The sequence below is a fragment of the Schistocerca americana genome, chromosome 2, assembly GCF_021461395.2.
Source record: "Schistocerca americana isolate TAMUIC-IGC-003095 chromosome 2, iqSchAmer2.1, whole genome shotgun sequence".
NCBI classification, from domain to species: domain Eukaryota; kingdom Metazoa; phylum Arthropoda; class Insecta; order Orthoptera; family Acrididae; genus Schistocerca; species Schistocerca americana.
In genome coordinates, this window is record NC_060120.1 from 848,199,378 (window position 1) to 848,224,739 (window position 25,362).

Sequence of the window (25,362 nt, forward strand, 5' to 3'; positions counted from 1 at the left end):
TTATGCAACTTAGAACTGTAGTGTTGGTTGAAAAAGTGTGTTATATGTAAAGATCTAAGCCTACTAGCTTTTAACTGCAGCTGCACTGGCATACCAGCAGTTTTGTTGTGATTAGTGATGGTAAGTAAATTAGTAATTTATAATTATGTGGATGTATAGTGGAATAGATATTTATGTTCATATGTATAAATGTATGTAGTGCCAGTATTTAGATACCGTATATAATGAACATGTTTCTTTTATTTTGTGGTATGTCGAATCTTAGATAAAAATATTACAAGCTACAAAAATTTTTCTTTCCTATTATTATTGCGTAATCTTAACACAGTTCTGTAAAAACATTTTCATCTTGCCTTCCTTAAAGCAAGGACATAAGGATTTTGCATGTTGGATACAAGTGAGCAAGCCGCATGCAGCTGTCCTTGAGAAAACACGGTTTTTCCTAAATGCGCACTGGCAACTTTTGAGTGTCTGGCCTTGAACTTTACTTAGGGTGCAGGAATTGCAATCTTTTAAATTGAAAAGGCAAAGGCAAAGTCTCCTTTAACTGTGCCAATAATTATTACAGCCCAGACGTGTAATATGTAAGCGTGTACCATTACATAATCTTGTTGCATCAAGATTTAGTGTTAAGAGGACTGGAACACATGCCTTTAACCTCAGTTCATGAGAGTGGTCGTCAAACTGCGATCCAGATCAAGTACTAGCATGGCCCGCGGTTCTCAGCTGTATTTTATAATAACATGCTTCTAGCAAATCACAACCAAATCCAAAAACTTCAACTGATGTTAAGAGCTTCTTAAGACAGCAGTTTTCCTACTCAGTAACAAACAAAAGTATCGATACTAATACAGACAGTAATAGTATAAGATGAGCCTAATTTTAATTGATATTTATGAATTTGCCACAAGTTAAGTGAAGTTGGCCACTTACATCAGGGACAGAGGGGTAAATTGCATGGCCACTACAGGGTGAGAGATGTGGGATGGGAAATGTTTTAATGTTTGTCTTTCAGCACTGACAACTGAAGAGCATACGTGACTTGTACTGATCCATTGCTATAAATTTTGACACGGAATTACAGTAACACAGATTCATCAGTGTGTGTTACAGAGACGGAGATGTTCAAATGTGATACATATTTCTAGCAATGAATATGAAATTAAATTAAAGCTGCTATAATACAACACAATGAGTAGAAGAAAGTGATATTCAAAACACTTAGTACATGTTTGTGATTGTGTCTCAAATTAAGTAGTGTATTTAAATGTAAGTGGAGTTACTGTTGTTAATCAATTAATCATCCACTCACACTGAAAACATCAAAAAACTTCATCAGGCAATTACAATACTGTACTTATGGGTTTCTCAGAGCGTCAGGAATCTGAAACAGAGAATAATACACACGAATTGTTCTGAATGGTGCTGACTTAACAATCAGTACTTTGGGGTCAATGACCAACATATCATGTCCTTACTATAGCTAATCTGTTGGTGGCTCATAATATACGCATTTATGTAGGTTAACAATTAATAATAAGATCGGTGCATACACAGCAAGGTGACTCCCCAAAATGTTTGTACTAGCTCTTGAACAAAACATGTTTGGTGACTGCTGCTCTATAGGGTATTAGGTGACTTGATCAGTGGGCATAATATTATCAACTAACATTCTATGTCTCTTACCACTTGTGTCCAATCCACATACTGTGCTGATTCTGTGTCGTTGTGATGTTGTACACACATACTTGTTTTTAAACTAAATTTTTCAACATGGTGCCAGAAGGATGCTGTCGAAGAAGAATTTTGCTATGCCACCGTTGATGAGATAAAAACAGAATCGCTAAAGGAGCTGAACACCATAATGAAAAATGAGTTCCAGAAGTGCTTCCAAGATGGGAAAAATCACTGGTACAAGTATATTATATCTGATGGGGATTACTTTGAAGGAAACATAGTTGATATTGAGGAATAAATAAAGATTTGTTAAGAAAAACAAAAATTTATGTTACTTTTTGATGACACTTTGTACATTCATCTCATACCAACAGCTAACATTTTATCAAAATCCAACCACAATCATTATTTTTATCGAAGTTACCAATAGCTGTCTCTTCATGAGAAAGGCCAATGGTAAGTGAAGTACTCCATGTGCTATTTGGGTGCTATCGAGTATCTTATTAATGATAGCTTATAAAAAAAAAGTCAGTAAAATACACTCATAGTGGAAAGAATCATGAAAAAACACAATAAATTGCCAAACAACTGTTTTGTATTATAAAAAGAAAATAAATGCAAAATGAAAGTTAAAAAATATCTATTATATGCTACAAAATGAATGTCTGTTTCAAGGAACCAAGTTGGGCCCTAAAATAAAATGTGGGCTTTTTCTAAAATAGCGTTGAACTGATGAAGGAAGAAAACAAAAAATAATTTGTAGAATGGTGCAGCACAAATTTTATAATATTTACATGTCCAATAATGTCAGCTGCACTCATGTGTCTACCTCTCTGGGTACACGTAGCTTGATAGTATGACAAACATAGCATCACTGCCGAGCACGGTGTGTGCAAAGGGGCAGAGGAAGGGGAGCTCATGTATGCATCATGCTATTGCAGTGCAGTAGAACTCCAATCATCCACATGAGTAGGGGCTCGACGTGATCTTGATAATCAGATATCTGGATAATTGAATAAATTATGAAAATAGGTAATTTGTTTTTAGAAAAAGCTAAAGATGTGTACACATACTACTGAAATATTTATTTAATAACTGCAAAACAATATTGTTTAAATTGTGTACTGTATAGTGTCATTTCTTAAATATATTAGTAGGAGTCATTTGTTTTGCTGTCTTCAGTCACTTTTGTGCAGCCAAATCTCACATCCACTAGACAGTGGTCACACTCAAGCTGCCACTTCACGCATGTTAGAACAGTGCCTAGACATGCAAACACCTCACCAGCTGGTGGTCGCACACCTTGTTCAGTGGCAATGTCATCCTCCTGCCCATCAGTTTCTTGAATAATTTCATCAATCTGAGAATTTAGAATACAGGCTCCAAAGAATCACAAGCAAGCCACTTGCCTCTATTCTCAGCACTGCCATCAGGATGTCCAGGAATTTTTGAAAGGATCCTCAAGTGATATTTCGTCCTATGCTGGTTCTCTTTCTTCCGTTCCTTCTTTACATTTTTTTCTTTCTGTACCTCACCTTTGGTTGAAATACCTTTCAGTTTATACTAATCTCTTCTTAATGTGGTTGCTTTCACCAAATTCCATGCTTCTGTCACCATGTAAGAGCAGTCTTTCAAATTTAATTTTTGGTGATGAGCCAAAATGCCTTCTTCATTTCCATCTCCTACCAGAAACTTCATTAACAGTTGTCTACTGTAATGTCACTTTATAGTTTTGATAACCAATTGGCCCATTGGCTGTAGCAGATTCATTACCTTTGGCAGCAAGAATGCTTTCTGTGGGATGGGCGGATGCATTGCCCAGAATTAACATCACCTCATCTTTCCCAATGGTCTTTTGACATTCTTTACTTCAGGTATAGAAAGGCTTTTGATTGATTCTTGTAAGAGATTGGAAGTTTTTTAAATTTTTTGAAAGCCTGTTGGGTTTTTCATTTTCCTCTCAACAGAACGGTATTTTGTTTGTGGTTTCCTGTAGAGTTAGCACAGTTCAGTAAAGTAACACAGCCTTTACTAATCTTCTGGTCAAGAGCAGTAGTTTCCCTTTTAGAAGCTAAATTTATTTTAGGCAAATCCTTCCAATAACAACTGTCTCATCTGTTTTTTGTATGAAAATTCAGAATCATAAAATTCTGTTCCAATTTTGAATTTTTCAGTAGAATTTTCTGCTGATTTTTGGGGCTGCTGATAGCTTTTCACCATTTAAATCCAATTTGTGAATACCATGTCTTGCCTTGAAATTCTGTAGCTAGCAATTGCTGACTTTAAATAAATACAAACTGTTGATTTTCTTGGCTAAAACTTTTGCTTTTTCACAAACAATTGGCCCTGAAAGACGGTTTCGCAGTGCTTATTGCTTCAAAAACCGCTTGAAAACGGCCTCTTCCACCCCTTTGTTTACTACTGTTTTCATTGCTTTTCTTGATGAACTCCCATCCTCATTCTCAAGGATAGAAATGAAGTATAAACTGGTGACTTGTGCCTGTATGTCTGAAATTGCTGATGTTCCCTCTCTAAATTTCTCAGATAACTGCTTACCACTCATGCATTTGTCTGACTGTTCAGCATTTCCTTATAGAAGACAAATGTTGCACAGTAAATTAAAACACATTCACAAAACAAATCAAAAGACGGAGAATACGGAACATATAGTGACAAATCAGTGTATACATTAAGGTCACAACACCACTGTAGGTCACACTGAATGACAGGCACCGCAAGCACAATAGCACACATATTGTGCATACAACAGTATGCATACTGTATTCATTGTTCACTGGAATATTTTGTCTTTTAATATATTCACTGTGGATTGATGATAAGGTAATAAAGAAATATACAGTGTTCTACATACTGTAAAAACTATTGAACAAAACCAAAAATTTTATTCATACAGTACAAATTCCTCTTTTCTCAAAGTGATCTAGATAGTTTGAGTTCTACTGTAGCTATATACATTATACAGTCTGTACAGTATACAACAAATATAGTAACTTCTTAACATGGTTCACCTTCCCTGATATAAAAACATTCTCTACTTCATCCTAGGGGCCTATTATTATTATTATTATTATTATTATTATTTCTAAAGTTGTCTACATCTTCCTCAGGTTTCAGGCTACCCCCATATCATATTTCATCAAAATCGTTGCAGTGGTTTGTCATTAAAAGAAAGCAGACAGGTTTACTTTCACAATTAAAATATTAATGCAGGTAATATCATGCATTTACTCTTTAACATAAGGGACAATATTTTGTAATTGGTTTCAAGACAGCATCTGCAACAGATGACAACTGCCAGCCCTGTTTGCTTGTAATTAGAGCAATTGTAAATATCTGGAACAGAGATTGCTTTACTCTTCTCACTCAGTGAAACCAAGCTTATGTGAACCTTAGTCACTTTGTCAGTTCCAGTGTTATACGTGGTCTTAGCAGGTAGTGGACCAAAAATTTTATTTCAGTTTTGTGATGGATCAAGTAGAATTTGACAAAGTACTGAAAGACCTAAATCAAAACATGGCCTCCTGCAGTGGACAACATTCACTCAGAATCATTGAGATCTTTGGGAAATGTGATACTGCAGTGCCTGTGTTATTCTATATGATGATGCAAAGCTCCTACTGACATGCATATGTATCCAAAGAAACAGACACTGCATTGACTACAGCCATTAAGAAATATGTGAAATGTATTTACAGTTGTAAATATGGACTACCATTAGCTATATAATGGAATAACAACAATGAAAGTTTGTGCTGGACTGGAACTCAAATCCAGATTTCCCATTTATCATGAGCAGTCGCCTTACCATCAGGCTATCCGAGTATGACTCACAGCCAGACCCAAACTTCCATTTGTCGCCAACAATGTGTCTACAACTTGTACTCATACATCCATTATGTATATTCCCATACAGCTGAGACAATTTACTTGAAAGTCACTTGTCTGGTCTCAGAGGATAAATATGATATTCCAGTGCCTGCGTTATTCTAAATTGCAATGCAACGCTCCTTCAGACTTGCATGCGTGTCCGTAGGACCAGGCACTGCCGCAACTACAACCATTAAGAAATATATGAAATGTATTCACATTTGTGAGTATGAACTACCATCAGCTGCATAATGGAATGGCAACACTGAAAATTTGTGCCAGACAGGGGCTTGAACACAGATTTCCCGCATATCATGAGCTGTAACAACATTTGGCTACCATAGCATGGCTCACAGCCAGGCCCAAACTTCCATATTTCATCAACCATGTGTCTACAACCTGTACCCGTACATGCATTATGTATATTTCCGTACAGTGGAGACATTTTGGAATAACACAGACACTGAAATATCATACTTATCCACCAGCATTGACCAGAAACTTTCAAGTTTTAAGCAAAGTGTCTCCCCTGTATGGGAATACACATAATGGATGTATGATTGCAGGTTGTAGACATATGGTTCATGAAGTTTGGGTCTGGCCATGATTCATGATCAGATACCCAAATGGTAAGGCAACATCTCGCAATAAGTGGTAAATTCAGGTTCGAGTCCCAGTGCGGCACAAATTTTCATTTTCATTATTCCATTATACAGCAGATGCTAGTCCACATTTGCAACTGCAAATACATTTCATGTATCTTTAGGAAAAACAGTTATGACAAAAAATCTTTGGGTGGGTTTAGTGACATCTCTGAACAGTCAAAGGGACTGTGTCTGTGATACAACATCCACAGTCAACATTTATCTTCAGGACTTCTGGGAACCAGGGTGATGCAAAACTTTTTTTGATGTGTGTACATTCTTATAAAGCCACTGCTAGATTTTTATGTGTGCACTCTTCTAGCCAATTTCAACAAGGTTTCCCTAAAAGCCAAACCTTTGTATTAATGATATTTCATTAACAACCTTATTTTTCTAGCAAATATCTTCATTTTACTACATAAAATTGTTAGCGCTGTAAGATAGAAACATTCTGTTCTAAAATTTGAATAATTATGTAACAACATTTTTTGGCAGTGATATTTCCTGAATTTCAAAATTTAGTAAAAGTGCAGGACATTTTTGAAATAGTAGAGAATCAGGGCTTTCAAATGTGATGTGTCAATCCTAAATAGTTATTTCCAAAGTCAATATTTCAAATGAGGGCTGGTTTTCTTAAACTTAAATTTTGAATAATTCCATGAATGTAATGTTTTTGGACAAAATACTTATACATTCTCATCAGTTAAGTCACAGTTTCACACAGTTTCATCCTGAACAGTAACAGCTATAAAAATGAAGCTTATAACAATATTTGTTGGCATCACATACATGGTTGTACCTATCAAACACAAAAATATTTGCTTATTTCAGAACAAAAATGAAACACCGTAATTCAGTCCTTGTATGCAAATTTATATATTGCTATTTGTAAATGTTTTGATAGCATTATGGTATCATCAGAAAATATGATTTTATTGTGATCAACATAATCCAAATAATCACATCACAATGAGCATCAGTATTAGCGTGATACTTCACATAAAGAAATTTTTCATATTACAAGAACATCAATATCTGTCACTACATCAAAAAAATACTCTATATAAACCCTCCCATTTTGCTCTTGATTATCTTTTTAACACTGTAAAACTCTTTTTTGCAGAAGCATGGAAGCACAAGGCTTTAACAGAGATGTTTATGAGTGGACTGGAGACATTTCATTCATCAAGAGTGAAGACACCTCATTTTCAAGAGGCATTGCATCATCTCACCCTGACAAATCATATTGAGTCAGAATATCTTACAGATCTGAGCCCAAAGGTATGTCCTCAAAGATATACATACACAACATAAATTGACTTTTAAATCATGTAATATATGCAGTATTAATTTGGCTCACCTGCATTTTCTGGACAAAAAGGTTTTCTGTAGCAAATACAACATTGTATTTTTGATATCACCTATAACAAAAGAGACTAGGAATTTTTCTACAGGTCATAATAATTCAGTGTTGGAGCAACATTTTCTTTTTGTCTTCTGTTCTTTTATTTTAATGAGACATCAACAGTGATACCACTGGATACTGCGCATTTACTTCCTTGAACAATGACAAAAAAGATTTTGCCCTCATCATGTTTAAAGGGCCTATACTAAGACTTACATGAAATGACTTTGGATCACCACATACATCATAATGTAATAAACATAGCCCTTCCTGGAACTGAGACTTGTATTCCCTAAAATGGCTAAAGCATTGAAGCAATGCGACAACTTCAACCAGTCAGCATTGCATGCAATTATATTTGCATTTTGACTGCCAGCTGGCAAATTACTGGTGTCAGTTAATTTAGAAATTCTACCTTAATATAGATTTAATATAAAACAGGTTTCATCAGGACATATTAACTACCATATTACATGTGACATAAGCCTAGAATGAAAGTCTGTGAATACATTTTGATCATGATATTTCACTTTTCTTATTAACAGACAACATTTATTTTGTGTGATGAAAAGGGCTGTGTCTTTAATTTCAGTGTTTCCATGGATATTTGCATCCCTACATTTGTGGTACTGCCTTGTCCCTCCAACAAATCCATTTCTCCCAATGCTACTTTCTCCCTAGGATAACATTGAGTTGCAGTGTTCAAGGTAACAGAGGGAAGCATCAGTGACACGGAAAGTTTGAGTCACTACTGGAGGCATGTTCAGTTGGCCTAACTGATTAAGCTGACTGCTAGCAATAAGGAGGAAACCTTGTTTTGAATCCTTGTCTGGCATCAATTTACATTCATCATCTTAGCTTTAAAATTACTATAGTCCCCAAAAGAAAAATTTGAGCCATTCAGTACTAAAGCTTGTATTGTAACTGATGTTATTTCAGTTTGAATCTCAGGTTAGCTACCCACAATGCTCCTAATTACTAAGCCACTATTTGATACTGTGCATGAAGTCTGACAAAATATGGCAGAATTTGGGCATAGTGGCATTTTATAATATGATTCCCTCAATAGATAAATACACTATAGACAAATCTCAACATGACAAAGTTTGAAACTCTCACGAAGGTAACAAGACATAGGTTAGAAACAAGAATAGGATGCACATAGAGATACTCAAGAGAAGTTATTAATACAGCTTCAACACTGACTTACTTTAACATTGAGTATAGATTTAAGTGTCAGGAAGTCATTTCTGAAAGTATTTGTATGGAGTGTAGCCATGTATGGAAGTGAAACATGGACGATAACTAGTTTGGACAAGAAGAGAATAGAAGCTTTCGAAATGTGGTGCTATAGAAGAATGCTGAAGATAATTCAGAAGGATGTAGGTTGCAGTAGGTACTGGGAGATGAAGAAGCTTGCACAGGATAGAGTAGCATGGAGAGCTGCATCAAACCAGTCTCAGGACTGAAGACCACAACAACAACAACAACATACTTAAGTGATTAACATTGCAAGCACAAGACAAAGCATTGCAAATTAGAAATGCTGGTACAGTAATGACCAGAGTAGCCACCAGAATGTTGAATGCAAGCATTAAAACATGCATACATTGTGTTGTACATGTGTCGGATGTCAGTTTGGTGGATAGAGTTCCAAGCGTGTTGGACTTGATCGGTCAATACAAGGACAGTTTCTGCTGTTTGTGGATGATGCTGGAGTTGTCATCTTGTAGTGTCCCATATGATTGAAGACAGACCTGGTGATTGAGCAGGCCAAAGCAACATGTTCACACTCTGTAGAGCATATTGGGCTACTACAGCAGTATGAGGGTGAGCATTATCCTGTTGAAAAACACCTCGTGGAATGCTATTCATGAATGACTCCACAGCAGGTCAAATCACCAGACTGATGTACAAATTTGCAGTGAGGGTGTATGGAGTACCACGAGATTGCTCCTGCAGTCATATAAAATCATGTCACATACCATAACTCTAGGTGTAGGTCCAGTGCGTCTAGCAAATAGGCAGGCTGGTTGCAGGCCCTCAACTGACCTCCTTCTAACTAACATATGGCCATCACTGGCACCGAGGCAGAACCAGCCTTCATCAGAAAACACAAAGCACTGCCAACCTGTCCTCCAACAAGCTTTTATTTGACACCACTGAAGTCACAAATGGCAGTGGTTTGGGGTCAGTGGAATGCATGCTACAGGTTGTCTGGCTTGGAGCTGTCCTTGAAATAACCCATGTATAACAGTTTGTTGTGTCACTGTGGCACCAATTGCTGCCCATATTGCTGCTACAGATGCATTATGATGAGCCAGAGCCATATGCTGAACACAATGGCCTTCCCTCTTGATAGTGCCACGTGGCCATCAGGAGCCATTTCTTCACGCAGCCATACATTCTCGTGACCACCACTGTCAGCAGTCATGTACAATGACTACATTCCTCCCCCATCTTTCTGCAGTATTGCAAAAGGAACATCAAGCTTCTCTTAGCCATATTACATGACCTTCTTCAAACACAGTGAGGTGCTGATAATGGTGTCTTTGTTACCTTGACGGCATTCTTGACTAACATCACTTCATCATGTCTAATCTCAAAGGTAACTAAATCTCATGACCAAATCAGAGTGTATTTAAAGCAAACCTGAACTACATTCTCATAGTGGCATTACTAGCACCACTCTTACGTGACTGAATGCAAAATTTGAATAGACATCATATTTTAGATGCAGGAACACATATACCAACTTCTCTTTATGCCACACAACTCCTTCTCGGTGTTGTGATCTTTTTTTTCTGTCAGTGTATATTGTGTAGGTTAAGTGGGTGGCAGAATACCACTAGGCAGGGGTAGGATATACTCCTCATCTCAGTGCACGAAGAGAGGTAGTCAAACCACTGGTGGAGAATGTGATACAGTTGTTCCAGTCCTGGGTGAGAGTGAGTCGTGAGAGGGATGCTCCCTTGTGGCTGGACTGAAGGTATGTGGGTTGTGGTATTTAAAGCAAACCTGAACTACATTCTCATAGTGGCATTACTAGCACCACTCTTATGTGACTGAATGCAAAATTTGAATAGACATCATATTTTAGATGCAGGAACACATATACCAACTTCTCTTTATGCCACACAACTCCTTCTCGGTGTTGTGATCTTTTTTTTCTGTCAGTGTATATTGTGTAGGTTAAGTGGGTGGCAGAATACCACTAGGCAGGGGTAGGATATACTCCTCATCTCAGTGCACGAAGAGAGGTAGTCAAACCACTGGTGGAGAATGTGATACAGTTGTTCCAGTCCTGGGTGAGAGTGAGTCGTGAGAGGGATGCTCCCTTGTGGCTGGACTGAAGGTATGTGGGTTGTGGTATTTAAAGCAAACCTGAACTACATTCTCATAGTGGCATTACTAGCACCACTCTTATGTGACTGAAAGCAAAATTTGAATAGACATCATATTTTAGATGCAGGAACACATATACCAACTTCTCTTTATGCCACACAACTCCTTCTCGGTGTTGTGATCTTTTTTTTCTGTCAGTGTACATTGTGTAGGTTAAGTGGGTGGCAGAATACCACTAGGCAGGGGTAGGATACTCCTCATCTCAGTGCATGAAGAGAGGTAGTCAAAACACTGGTGGAGAATGTGATACAGTTGTTCCAGTCCTGGGTGGGAGTGAGTCGTGAGAGGGATTCTCCCTTGTGGCTGGACTGAAGGTATGTGGGTTGTGGTAGGTTACTGGAGACACAAGGCATGGGAGAACTGTTTTTGAACAAGACTGGGTGGATAATTTCAGTTTATAAAGGCCTCAGTCAGAACCTTAATATATTTGAGGAGGAACTGCTCATCTCTACAGGTGAGATGACCACAGTTCGCTAAGCTATATAGAAGGGACTCAAAGGGGTGGAAGCTGTTGAAGTGGAGGTATAATTTGTGCTTGGTAGGTTTGAGGTGGATGGAGCTATGGAGGTAGCCACCCTTGATGTGAGCTTGAAATGTGGCTTGTTGGGTTGAGGAGGACAAGTGAACTTAATGAGTGAGATGGTGTTGAGATTCTGGAGGAATGTGGTTAGGATGTCCTCACCCTTGGTCCAGATCACAATGGCATCATCATGCAATCTGAACCAGGTGAGGGGCTTTGGATTCTGGATGATTAGGAAGGATTCCTCAAAATGGCTCAAAAATGAGTTGACGTATGTTGGTGCCATGTGGTGTCCATTGGTGTACCAAGGACTTGTTTCTAGGAGGAGTAATTTTGAATGAGGATATGACTAGCCATAGTGACCAGGAAGGATTTTGTAGATTTAGAATCAGTCAGTCATTGGGAAAGGTAGTGTTCAACAGCAGCAAGGCATGGGTATTGTGGAGGTTGGTGCAGAGAAGGTGGCATCAATGGTGCTGAGCTCTTTGCTGGATGATAAAGGAACAGGAACTGCAGTGTGTTGGTGCAGGAAACAGTTGGTGTCTTTTATATACAAGGGTTAGTTACATATAACACGCTGGAGGTGTAGGTTCAGAATATCAGAGATGGGAGCACAGTAACTGGCCACAATGGGTCATCCAGGGTGATTGGGTTTATGGACTTCAGGGAGCATGTACAAGGTAGAAGTAAAGGAACGGTATGGATTCGGAGAGAGATAGAACTCAAGGGCAAGGTTCTGGGATGGTCCTAAGAACTAAAGGAGACAGGAGATCCTGTTGTATTTCTGGAATGGAGTCAATGTTTCAGGATTTGTTGATGGATTAATCTGCCAGCTGGTGGAGTTCTTCCACCAGGCATTCCCTGCATTTCAAAACTGCAGTGGTAGCTCTCTTGTCTAGAGAAGGGATTATAAGATCAGGATCAGTTTTTAAATAGTAGACTGCAGTTCGTTCTGTGGATGTAAGGTTGTTTCTATGTTGAGGGACTTGGAGAATGATTGTGAGGCAAGGTTTGATGTTAGTAAATTCTGGAAAATTAACACAGGATGATTTTGGAGCAGTAAGGCCAAGTAAAATTGGATAGAGGAGTGAACTGAGTCAGATACAGTTCAATGTTAGATTTGTGTTGAGTCTGATTCATGGGGTTGGTGGTGAAAAAATATTTCCACTGCAGGGACTGGGAGAAGGAGAAAGATCATTAAAAAAAAGTCCAGTATGGTTGAATTTGGGAGCAGGGCAGAAGATAAGGCCTTTGGAAAGAACTGTATTTCTGTGGTACTGAGGCTTTTGGAGGGAAAGTTTATGACTGCATTTCAAGCCTGTTTGGTTTCTGGATTCTGTATGGTGGAGGGTGGGAGTTTCTGAGGATGAGGTAAATGTAGTAGGTCTGCAAGACAGGGTTTGTAGGGTATGAGGGGATGCAGGAGAGGTTTGGAGGCTCTTGTAGAGTTGGTGTATAGGGATAGTCCAAGGCAGGAGTGGGAGGTGAACAGATTGGAGAGTTTTTTGAGCTGGCATTGTGCATGCAGCTCTAGTTCCTGGAGGGAAAAATTTCAGCTTGGGAGTTGAATTGCAGCCGTTCGGGATGGCACAGCAGGGGAATTTTACAAATGGGGAGGAGGTATTTCAAGGAGGTTTGGGCCTGATTTATATGGTTTTGCAGGGCTCTGGCCTGTCAGAATTTGAACAAATAAAGGTCATTGTGGCAGTAGAGGTTGCAGCTGGAGTTAAATAATTTGATAGTCAGCCTATTTGTGGGAGATGCATGAGCTAGGCAGCAAGACAATGACAGTATGTGGGACTGGGTTCTGGGTAAGGATAGGGAAACCTTCCTTTATTGGTACAGATGAACAGAGCATGGATCAACAGTGAAGAATAAAATATATGAAAGAATGGAACAGATTGAAGTATCGAGAAAAATGTGAAACTGAGGCAGTGGGATCAATTTCTTTATTCCAGCATCTGCATGCTGACCTCATGTAATCCATTTACATCTGTTACCCTTCTCTTCACAAATATCTACCCAGCAAATGGCATCCCACTACTGCTGTATTTTTATTTATTTTATTTCTTTGATGTCAGTGTGTTTCCACAACAATATCAGTTTGTTTTTGTCTTTCACTATTGGCCATACTCTCTCGGGTTTCACCTTTTTCCCCCATACATCATCCATTACATTCTTTTTGTGTTTACCTGTTCACCTCCTACTCCCACTTTGGACTACCACTATCCACCATCTCTACAAGAGCCTCCAAACCTCCCTCAGATCCTCTCATAGCCGTCAAACCCTGCCTTGAAGACCTACTACATTTACCTCATCCTAAGAAACTTCTTTCCACCACCAACAGAATCCAAACCTCAAACAGGCCCAGAATACAGTCATGAACCTGTCCTCCAAATGCCTAAATCTGACAGAAGTAGCAGGTCTTTGCAAAGTCCTTATCTTTTTCCCCACCCCCCAAGTTCAATCATGTTGGACTTTTAACCAACCCTACCAATCAGACTCAACCCAAAAGTAATGCTTACTCAGTTCACTGCTCCACCTAACTATGATCCACACCCACTACACCCAAATCACCCCCCACTAACATTTCTGAACATCAAACCTTGCTTCGCATCATCCCCCAAATCCCTCAAAATGGAAACAACCTTACATCCAAAGAAAGAACAGCAGTCCAACATCTAAAATCTGATCCTGGCCTTATAATCACACCTATGGATGAGAGCTCCATCGCTGTGATTATGAAATGCAGGAATTGCCTGGTGGAGGGTTTCCACCAGCTGTCAGATTTCTCCACCTACACACCCTGACACAGTTCCCCATTCCATAAATCCAGCAGGATCTCTAGTTCCTCCTCAAATTCTTAAGCCCATCCCACAACTCCCCTGAGTCTCTCTCTCTCTCCTCACGCCTACCACTCTCCACAATCTCACTTTCTACATGCTTCCTAAAGTCCATAAACTCAAACACCCAGGATGCACCATTGTGGCCAGTTACTGTGCTTCCACTGAAAGGCCCTCTGCTCTCATAGTCCCACATCTTCAGAATATTATCCATAACCTACTCTCCCATATAAAATACATCAACCATTTCCTGCTCCAACTCTCCACAGTTCCTGTTCCTTTATCACCCGACAGCATGTTCATCATCATATAACAAGTTGAAAGAGAGAGAGATGGGGGGGGAGGGAGATGGGAGAGAATGATATATATGTACTTATGATAAACCCCTTCCCTCTGTGAGATTTGCCTGCTTTATTTCTTCGTTGACAGTCCTCAGATTCCACGTACTGCATTGTTATACTGGCTGAAAAATGTGAAGTGGGGGGGTGGGGGGGGGGGGGGGGGTGGAAGTTCAACACTGACTACTGTAAGTGATGTAGTCAACAGTTGCACAGTTGAATTTCACAGTTCTTTACTTTCACTGTTCACTAACCCCCAACATTACACCGTTAATATGACCATTTCACTATTGGCTAACTTTTGATAAGCCTCATTAATAGTTTGCACGCATATGTCAACATACTGCTACAATAGTTTACCATTGAACGTATATGAGCAGTAAAAACATAATCACACAGTTCACAGACTTTCAAATAAACTGAACAGTCACTGTCATTGTTTTAACACATGGAAATGGAATATTTGTGTTGCACTTATTTCACGGTTGCATTGTTATTGACCTAACCAATACAGGTTCCTCATCTGAAAATCAGCCATGGACTGTCTGTCTCAGGATCAAAATTCAGGCCTTTATATACCATCACAATAATAGGCACTGAAACTACACATTGTTTGATGTTTAAGTTGAAGAAATTACAATTAAAACATAGCTCATCAAATTAACTGAATACATAGAAATATTTCTTCTTTTCAACAGTTTCTTCTACTACAAGGGTTAAGCTGCATTGTTTGTTTAAATGATGAAATTAAGAGATATAGTTATATAAATAATACTTTTGACAAACCTGGTAATTACTTTGGAATTAATGAAGGGCTGGCTTTGCTAATATATTTTTGAATAGAGCCAAATAGATACTTTAAGAATACTAGTACTACTTCTTCCAAATGTTTATAATTAGCACACTATTTATATTTGTTTATAACTCAACAACAGAATCTAAGTCACAAAACTATTACTGATTTCATCCTATAACAAAAGATATTAACTAGTAATAGCCAAAATAAATTAGGAAATTGAGTAAATGCACAAAACTAAGCACAACATTAGTTCTGGTGCTATATTCTTTAAAACTGAGGGCCAACCTTTCTCTTTTATGAAAATGCAGGTTAATGGTAACTATTCAAAAATGAAAAAAATAATTGAAGTAGGCAGATGGCAAAACAAAAGAGGAAGTAAAAAGATCCGAGCTTGCTTTATCACACCTTGACAATTACTTTCCTCCACACCTCCTCTGTGGTACCACAGATGACATTTCACTAACCTCTTTTGTATTAAGAATGCAGTACAAGTGAGGTGACTGTTTGCTTCCACCACCTCGAGTGGAATGCGTAAGTTCTAATTAATGTTCACCAACCTGCAGGTTCTATAGTTGTTATCCCATGTGCAGAGAACAGCACATAGGTCATGAATCTGTTATCTTGAGGCTGTAATAAACTCTTAGTGAGGAACTGATATGATATAAATAATTAAATTTCCAATTAGTTTGTTTATATGGGATGCAACTCGCTTATTATTACCAAAACATGAGAAATTGCACAATTACAATCCTCTTTAGAGTAGAAATAATTTCCATTCTTCAACAAAATAATCAACTGCATATTTCTGTAATTACTATCACATTGCTCTCAACTACATGTCCAAATAACAAAAAATTGCTAATAAATTCTTGACTGACACTGACTATGGCAGACAATGTCTGTCCTCCGAGGCTGCTGAACATTTAAAAACTAAGACTTGCTACTTAAGTCTTGACTGATACTGACCATGGCAGACAACATGGCTGTCCTCTGACACTGCCGAACCAGCTCTGATCTTACAGCTGAACAACTTTGCATGCCATCCAAGTTAGGCATGATCCAAAGATCTGTCTGCATTTTCATTTAGCAGTTGCTTATTCTTCTGCTGGTTGTCAATACTTGTGAAATAATGGAATGATAGCACACTATTGAGAGATCCTTTAATATGAAATACAAGTAAATATGCCGTTTAGTTTTTCTAATATTAATAACAGAACATTATTATTTTGCTGCACAACTTCTGAATGCAGCCAATCACAGAGAAGGACCACAATTTAGGCAGTCTTTCTCATGATAACCATACCAAACAAACCATCTGTCATTGGTACCTCACACCACACTACATCATCTTCCCACTGCTGCCTTCTCAACTGCTCTAAGAAGAGCTTATTTTGCCTGAATATGACAGCTGTGAAGCCAGAAATATTACAACTATTGATGCCACTTTCCTCTTGACTAACATCCTCAATGCCCACGTCATTGTGCCTATTGAATACTACCTGTCCCAATGCCTGACTGACTTGTAGCCCACAACCTCCTTCCTGGTCAACTTGACCAACTATATCCACAACCACAATTACTTCTCCTTTGAAGGCACCACCTACACAGAAATCTGTGGTACACCAGGCAATCCTTATTAATCACCCAGAACCCCAAATCCCTCGTCTGATTCAGATTCACTGATGACATCGTCATAATCTGGACAGAGGGTGAGGATACTCTGCCACATGCCTCCAGAACATCAACACCTTCTCCCCCAGTCAATTTTCCTGCCCTTCTCAACCCAACAAGCCATCTTCCTCAATGTTGGACTCAACCTCAAAGATGGCTTCATCAGTTCCTCCAACCATATCAAACCTACCAACCACCAACAATACCTCCGCTTCAACAGCAGCCACTCATTCCATACCGAGTCCCTTCTATACAGTCTAGCCACTCATGGTCATCACATCTGTAGTGATGAGCAGACCCTCTCCAAATATGCCACAGGTCTCACTGAGGCCTTCATGGATCAGAATTACCCTCCCAACCTTGCTCAGAAACAGATCTCTCTTGCCTAGTCTCTCCAGTCCCCTAGTCCCCTACCATTTCCCACATACTCACCATCTGACCACAAAGGAGCACTCCTCTCAAGACTCAGCCACCAAGGTCTGGAGCAGCTGAATCACATTCTCCATCAGTGTTTTGACTGCCTCTCACCATGCATAGAAATGAGGATTACTCTATCCACTATTCTCCTCACCCCTCCCACAGTGGTATTGTGCTACCCACTGAACCTATGCAATATACATATCAATCCCTACCCCACCTCTGCTCCCAACCCTTTGCCTCACGGCTCATTCCCTACCATATACCTAAATGCAAGACATGTCCCATACATCCTCTTGGGACCAACTATTCCATTCTTGTAACGAGCATCTCCTATCCCATTAGAGGCAGGGCTACACTTGAAAGCAGCCATGTGAGCTGCAAACTAAGCTCCAACCACTGTGTTGCTTTCTACGTGGGTGATGCAACTAACAAGCTGGCTGCCTGCTTGAAAGGACATTGTCAAACTATTGCTAAGTGACTGGTGGACCACCAAGTTGCTGAACATTCTGCCCTACACAATGTGCTTCCCTTCAGTGACTGCTTCACGGCCTGCATCCTTCCTAACAACACCAGCTTTGCTGAACTGCGCAAGTGGGACTCTCCTTACAACATATCCTTCCTTACTATAATTCACCTGTTCTCAACCTTTGCTAGTCCCACTCCTCTACAACCGATCTATTCCCTACTCTGCTCCCGCTCCAGCACTATAAAAGCATCCTATTCTGGCGACACACCCACTAGTCCTCCGGCTTCTCTACTTCTATCCTCTCACATCTCCCTTTTCTATTCCCACCCCACCCAGCATGGTGTCACAACTCTGCAACTAGCACAACTAGCAGCCTCTGGTGGCTTGTGAATATACATTTGGGGTGTTCAAAAATTTTTAGACTCAGATCAACCTGAATGTGTGAAATAGCATCTGTTGTATAACAATCATGATTATGAACAAATTTATGCAACTACAGCCACTGCAAAGAATAGTAATAATAACAATAATATGCATAACTTGTCTGACAAAAGAAAGACTCGCTTTTGTGAAATGTTGTTTTGCAGATAATTATGTAGAGGTTAGAGCAAGAATGAAATAATGGAAATAATATATAAACTTCCACTACTCTCTGCCTTGTCAACCAAATATTAATATTACTAAAGTTTTATCACTCACCAAGTCTCCATTTCTGAAGCAGGAAAAAAGCATAATCTCTTCTTACGAAATATCCTATCCTTCTGCAGTCCACATAAAAAGTTACTATTGATACACCTTATGCTGCCCTGTAGGTACACATTAAATAGATAAAAATATACAGCAACATGACTGACATTCCTTATTTATAAAGAAAATCTATGCGTCTGTTTTTCAATCATGCAAATGTCTCAGTCACTTCATGATTGAAGTCTGTAGTATGATTAACAAACTTTTTCTCAATTGTGAGCATTGCCAATGCTGAAAACTTGTTCTCTGTTATTGTGTTTCAAAGAAAGGCTTTTATGCTTGTCAGTGTTGAGAAACAAGATTCAGGGTCAACTGTTGTAAGAGCAGTTGTTATAATTATTCTAATTAGTTCACATAAGTGCAGAAATGTGTCTAGATCCAAGCTGCAGCATTTCAACGGCACCACCCGTGCATTGAAAGTCTTTTCTGCTGTAGAGTATTTCTAGATCTGTTCTCAGTTGTGCCTTCAATAACCATGGGTATGCTTCAGCAGTAATGTCAAGTTCTCTCTCAGGAAAATCTGTCAAAAATAGAGAAAATGAGTTCACACCCAACAATTTTGATGCCACAAGGTGATTCATGAATAAATATCTTTCATTCACACAGCTTATTATGGTGTCACAGACTTCTTTCCATCTGCTACTTTATTTTCTGATTTTCTTTTCTTCTGAATTTGTTCTTCACAAGCTGAGAAAATTTCTTCAATGGCAATATTTCTTATTTCTGTAATTACACCTTCAAACTCCAATAAAATATTGTTTAACAGTTATTGCTTCAAGATGCCAATGTTGTAGCTTCCTGGAGAGTATGTCTGTGTGTGGCATGATCCTATGAAAAATTGTAGCCAAAATAAGAACTCAGGATCTTTCAAATTGGAGAGGAGGCCATAACTTTCTCATCTGGTTTTGTTATCTGCATGACCAGAGAGGGTAATTTCTTTTAAACACTCAATCAGGCTTTCCTTATTCTCTTTAACTGTGGATTTACTGTCCAAAAGTTAAACACCCACCTTGTAGCTGCTAACCATAGTAGTCTAGTCTGTACAACTCTGTCTAGCACACCTGTTCTGTGTGACGAAATAATGCACACTTAAAATTCCTTGCATTATTATTTCTCTGCATACACTTGGCATACAATTCTGAAGTTCATTTTGAAGTGTTCTGGATGTACCTTTAAACACAGTTGCAGTTTCTAAGTGTTCTTTCATTGAGCCATCAATAGCACTTACTTAATTTATAAGCCCACAAAACACTCCTGAGTTTTCTGATTCTTCCCTTTCATCATGACTACATAACGCTAACTCAAACGACCCACAAAATTTTATGCAGTCTATTAACCTGGAGAGGATATGTCTATTCCTGTTCACTTGCTCATTGTGTTTCCTGACAGACTCTCTGTATATGCTGTCAAGCTGAGTACTGATGTTCACTTTACCGAGCACTGAGAGTTCAATGTCTGCATTTTTGTGTGAGTATGTTTTTGTGCTTTTCTAATTTTTTCAGACAAATGTACAAGATCTCTACACCTGTATTAGTTCACAAATTAATTTCCAGACTGAAAATCAGACATGGGAATCAATACAGTGCCTATCTTACATTGCACCCACAGGACCATTTATGCTTATTGCACACTTCTTTGTTAAATGTTCACTTGTAGTCACACTTTTTTTATTTGGTGAGATATTCAGTCAACAAATATAGTCCACAGATCCTTAGTTCATTTGTGGCTAAGTCATCCTGGTAATTTAGTTTTTTGTCAGATCCTAAAATTGATTCAGCAGAGTTCATCTTGACACTGCACACGAAAGCTGATTCACTGTTTCCTGTCAGTGCTGTCATCCATACAGTACCAAACCAACTACAACACAAACTGCCATTAATGGAAAGATTGAAATCAGATAGTAATGCCTTAGTGTCAGTATAACTATAATGTATTTTGACATCTGATTTAATTTTACTGTATGTTGAGTGAATTGGCATATCTGAGGCGTGTGCTACCACCTAACGGGATTTACTCCAATCACCAAGTGAATGGAGTGAGCTACCATCTAGTGGAATTGACATAGACTTGTAGTTGAGTGGAAATGACTAGCTGTGTACGCCACAACCCATGTACATTGTTTATCTGCTCCACATGTATTTGACCCATAAGGCAATTACGTCATGCCAGTCATGCACATGCAGAAGCTCCTTAAAATGTGCACAACTGAGAGTGTGCTTGTACCCGTGATGCAGAGTTTCACTAAGTCTAGGGAAGTAGGAATGAGGAATAGCACAGTAAAGTAAAGTGTCATATATTTCAGATTATTGTGTCTGTAGTACATTTAACAGCACTCAAAGAAAAATAACCAATAAATCCTCAAGGTGTCAAAAGTTTGGATGTTCATGTGTTCATGTGCTCTTCCACAGCAGCCGTCACTGCTAGTGACACTATGCAGACCCCACCACATTCCTGCATGTCCTCACAGCAGCACACCACCTTCTCCTACCCCTTCCCTGCTATCCCTTCCCACCTCCACCTCAGGCCTCTTCCTCAACCCCACCACCAATGTCAGATTGCTGTTCATATCAGACCGAGTTGCACCTTGCAGTCTTGTCACTGTGGCCAAAAAAATGGCCATCTGTACATGAGTTGTGCTTGTGTGAATGTGTGTGTGTGTGTGTGTGTGTGTGTGTGTGTGTGTGTGTGTGTGTGTGTCTGCTATTTCTGAAAAAGGCCTTTTGGTCAGAAGCTTAAATGCTTTATTGTCATTTGGATGTACCTGTGTTCAACTCAGAGCCTCCTCTATGTAGCGAGTAGCAAGATATCCTTTTATAATATTGTTGAATGCATAAAACAGGTTTATCTGATAAAATTAATTCTTGTCTAAAACATTCTACTTCAGCACCTATGTTAAGTGAAGTACCTAAAACATCAACTGGAATATTGTTGAAAATAAGAATCTTTAGTGAGTGCTATAGCCATTCTGAAATGAAATGGTAGAGCATTTTAGGAAGTTTGTGGGAAGACATTCTTTAATAACTCTTGGGGGTAGCTGTTATAACTGTAATGAATTTTTTGTTTGATTTCCTATTATGGTACTGACACATTGAAGTCTTGAGAATGCTCAGTCACAAACCGGAATAACATTGTGTAACATGTAAATACCTTGAATGATAACATGAACACACAACTTTGTATTGACAGTTCATAAATGTTTTATGTTAAAATAACAAATGCGCATTGCACTGATTGTCATTCTCTCAAAACCTGCTACCGACTATTCTTCACTCATTTGTAAACACACCCCTGGAGAGTGATTTCATTACATTTGTGTAAAGGGTGAATGCCTCATCTGTCATGGAACAGAAAGAAACCTTACATGTTACACATGGGAATGGAATTGATTATGGTAAAATAGAGGTGTTCTTGTTGCAAAGCTGATCCAAAAGTAATGCCATGAAGTGGTCATCTATCAATGATGAGTCCACATCCACTCATCTCCGCGATTACAAATACACTAACTTCATCTGTCAATGATAGCAACACATCACAAAACAATCAAATGAATTTCATGAAGACATTTTAACATACAGGTGCTATTATTTTTTGTGTGTTTATCACACAACCTGCCAATACTCTTGGGTAATTTCCACAGTATATAGAAACAGTTAGATATTTTATCTCATTGGGCTGCATTGCATTTCTCTAAATGCTGTCCCTCAGTTCATCTAATACAATATATTCTGGAAATGGTGAGTTTACATGTTTTCAACTATAATGGAAGCATCTAAAATCTTCTTTGCTGTTGAAAATCTATTGCTTGCAAAATACTGAGTCCATCGCTGTCCGAATCTGCCACTATTCTATAGCATGTCTATCTTGTGCATATCTTTGCCACACCAATGTGTGTCACCCATGACAAGTGTGCAACATGTCTCCACAGTGCTGTTCCCAGAGATTTGGACCACACCATTTCTGTGTACACTGCACCTTTCATTTTTGTGTGGTGGTGGTGGTGGTGGTGGTGTGTGTGTGTGTGTGTGTGTGTGTGTGTGTGTGTGAGGGCAGAGGGGAAGCGGGGCCGGGGGGGGGGGGGGCTGAATACCTCTTGTCTATAGATTCTTCACTTTATATTGGTTTTTTAATTTTTGTAGGTAAGTTTTTGAGAGATAATTGGAGTCTGTCTTCAAGTATCTTTCAATTCAGGTTTTTCAACATTATGAGATGCTCCGCCCTGAGTCAAATAAGCCTGTGAACATTTGTGCTGCCGTTATTTGCAGACATTCAGTATCCCCAGCTGGTCTTATTTGATATGGGTCCCACACACTTGAGCAGTACCCTAAGATGGGACAACAGGGTATTTGTAAGCAGCTCCTATGTACACTGCATTTCCCTAGTATCCTCCTAAAGTCTGCCATCTGCCATAGCTACAACTGTACTCATGTGATTATTCCACTTCATTTCCCATAAATCATTAAACCCAGGTTGTTTGTACAAATTTACTGATTCCAGTTGTAACTCACTGATGTTGCAGTCATAGGATAATTCATTGTATGTGCTGCATTTTGTGCAGTACACATGCCCATGTTACCACTTCACCTTTGATTCTTAATGCTACAAAGCAGATTTTTCACTGCTTGTCCCATAAGTCCTTAATCTGACCAAAGAAATCAACTGGAAGCCATTTGGCAGTATGACTGAATTTACTAAAATCCCAATGGTCAGGAATGCCTGACCATTTTGCATTCCTGGAACGTGGCTTCTTACTATGCCATCTGCTGTAGCTACAACTGTACATATGTGATTATTCCACTTCAATTCCTGTAAATAATTAAACCCAGGTTTAATGTTATAGCTTCATTCTTTACCTTTTGGCTACTTCTACTCAGCTGACAAGTGATTGCATCTGATAGTATCTTTGCTTAGTTTGTTTATCTGATGTGTGGTAACTATTTGTATTAAGCATTTCTTTGACCTCATTTTCAACATTGACAACTTTCATTTGTTATTCACTGACTTTTGTGTCTAAATGTTCTACATGAATAGTATAAATGTCAATTTTGTTGATGTGGTCCTCTTCTATGCCACAAATGTCAGTTTTGATCTCTTTACATTGTTGTATGAATCTTTCAATTTGCTCTCCTAGCTGGGCACTGATCACATACATTCTCTGTTTATGCTCTTTGCCCATTTGCCAGCCAGTTGCAGCCAGAAATTCTTTGTTTATGTCAAGTTTTGTGGGAAAGCTTTCTCTTATGTTTTCCTTTCACTGACTTCTGTTTTCAGCCGAGTTTTGGAGTAAGATCTTCATTTAAATGATTCTTATTTTGCTCCAAGCACTTCAGTCTCCCTTTCTTTGCTTGCTACTTCTCTCAAGATTTACCAGAAGCCCTTCCTTCAATTGCTTACCATTTTACACCAACTGCATGAACATGGTAAACACATATTGATTTGGCCAACCTCTCTCTTACCTGGGCGTATCTAGTTTTGGTGGCAATTCTGTACTCAGACTTCTTACATTTACCAGTAGACTACAGTTCCCAATCCAAGAAACTGCTAACATTTCACCACTGATCTCCACCTCCACCTTTAACATCATCTACCTGCATCAACACTGAATCTATTTCATAATGTTTGAAGTTCGATTACACCACACAAGTGCAAGAATCAGCCTTAGAAACACACCAAATGGATAGCCATACAATAGAACATAAAAGATGGTTTGCTTTTACATATACAAACTTGTACCATAACAGTAGAGATTCACAGCAATTTAAATTCAAAAATAGCACACCATCAAACAAAATTAAACAAAATTATTAAAAAAAGCAGTTAATCAAATTCTGTTTCTTATTACTATTCAAACCATTATTCATCAGAATTGTGTTATGAGTAGGAAAGTAGCTAATAACCACACAGTGGAGATGCTGAGTCGCAGGGACTGGGTGTGGTGGTGGAATGTCTGTGAAACCAGTCATTTGGTCTACAAGCTGAGCTGCAGCCACTGTGCGGCATTCTACGTAGTCACGACAACCAACAAGCTGTCTGTCCACATGAATGGCCACCAGGCCAGGAAGAAAGTGGATCACCCTGTTGCAGAACACGCTGCCAAACATGATATCCTTCATTTCAATGACTGCTTCACAGCCTGTCCCTTTCCACCAACACCAGCTTTTCTGAATTGTGCAGGTGGGAACTTTCCCTGCAATACATCCTACATTCCCGTAACCCTCCTGGCCTCAACCTACGTTAGTCGCTGTCCTCGTCCATCCAGCCCCATCCCTGCTCCAATTCCAGCACTACACAGATGTCATTCCACCATCACACCCAGTCCTTTTTATTTACTTTATCTTATTATTTTATTATATTTTTATTTATTTCTTTTTTCTCCTTTTCCGCTACTCCACCAAACCCCCCCCCCCCCCCAAAAAAAAAAATCAGCCAGCTGCCTGCTGCCCAACCTGCAGCATTGCAGCACTGCAGCACTTCACTGTCTGCCATCCCCACCACACTATCTGTCTCCCTCCCCACCCTAAGCCGCCTCCTTTCCCCCACCC

General features: G+C 39.0%; 1 protein-coding gene across 1 annotated transcript in view; it reads left to right on the forward strand.

Annotated features, from left to right (window-relative positions):
- The window catches only part of LOC124594485 (sphingomyelin phosphodiesterase-like), a 155,955-nt gene that overhangs the window by 45,065 nt on the left and 85,528 nt on the right, over positions 1–25,362 (forward strand). The window contains exon 2 of the mRNA XM_047132861.1: positions 7,333–7,490. Within this exon, the coding sequence (XP_046988817.1) occupies positions 7,333–7,490 (158 nt within the window). The remainder of the gene's footprint in view (positions 1–7,332; positions 7,491–25,362) is intronic.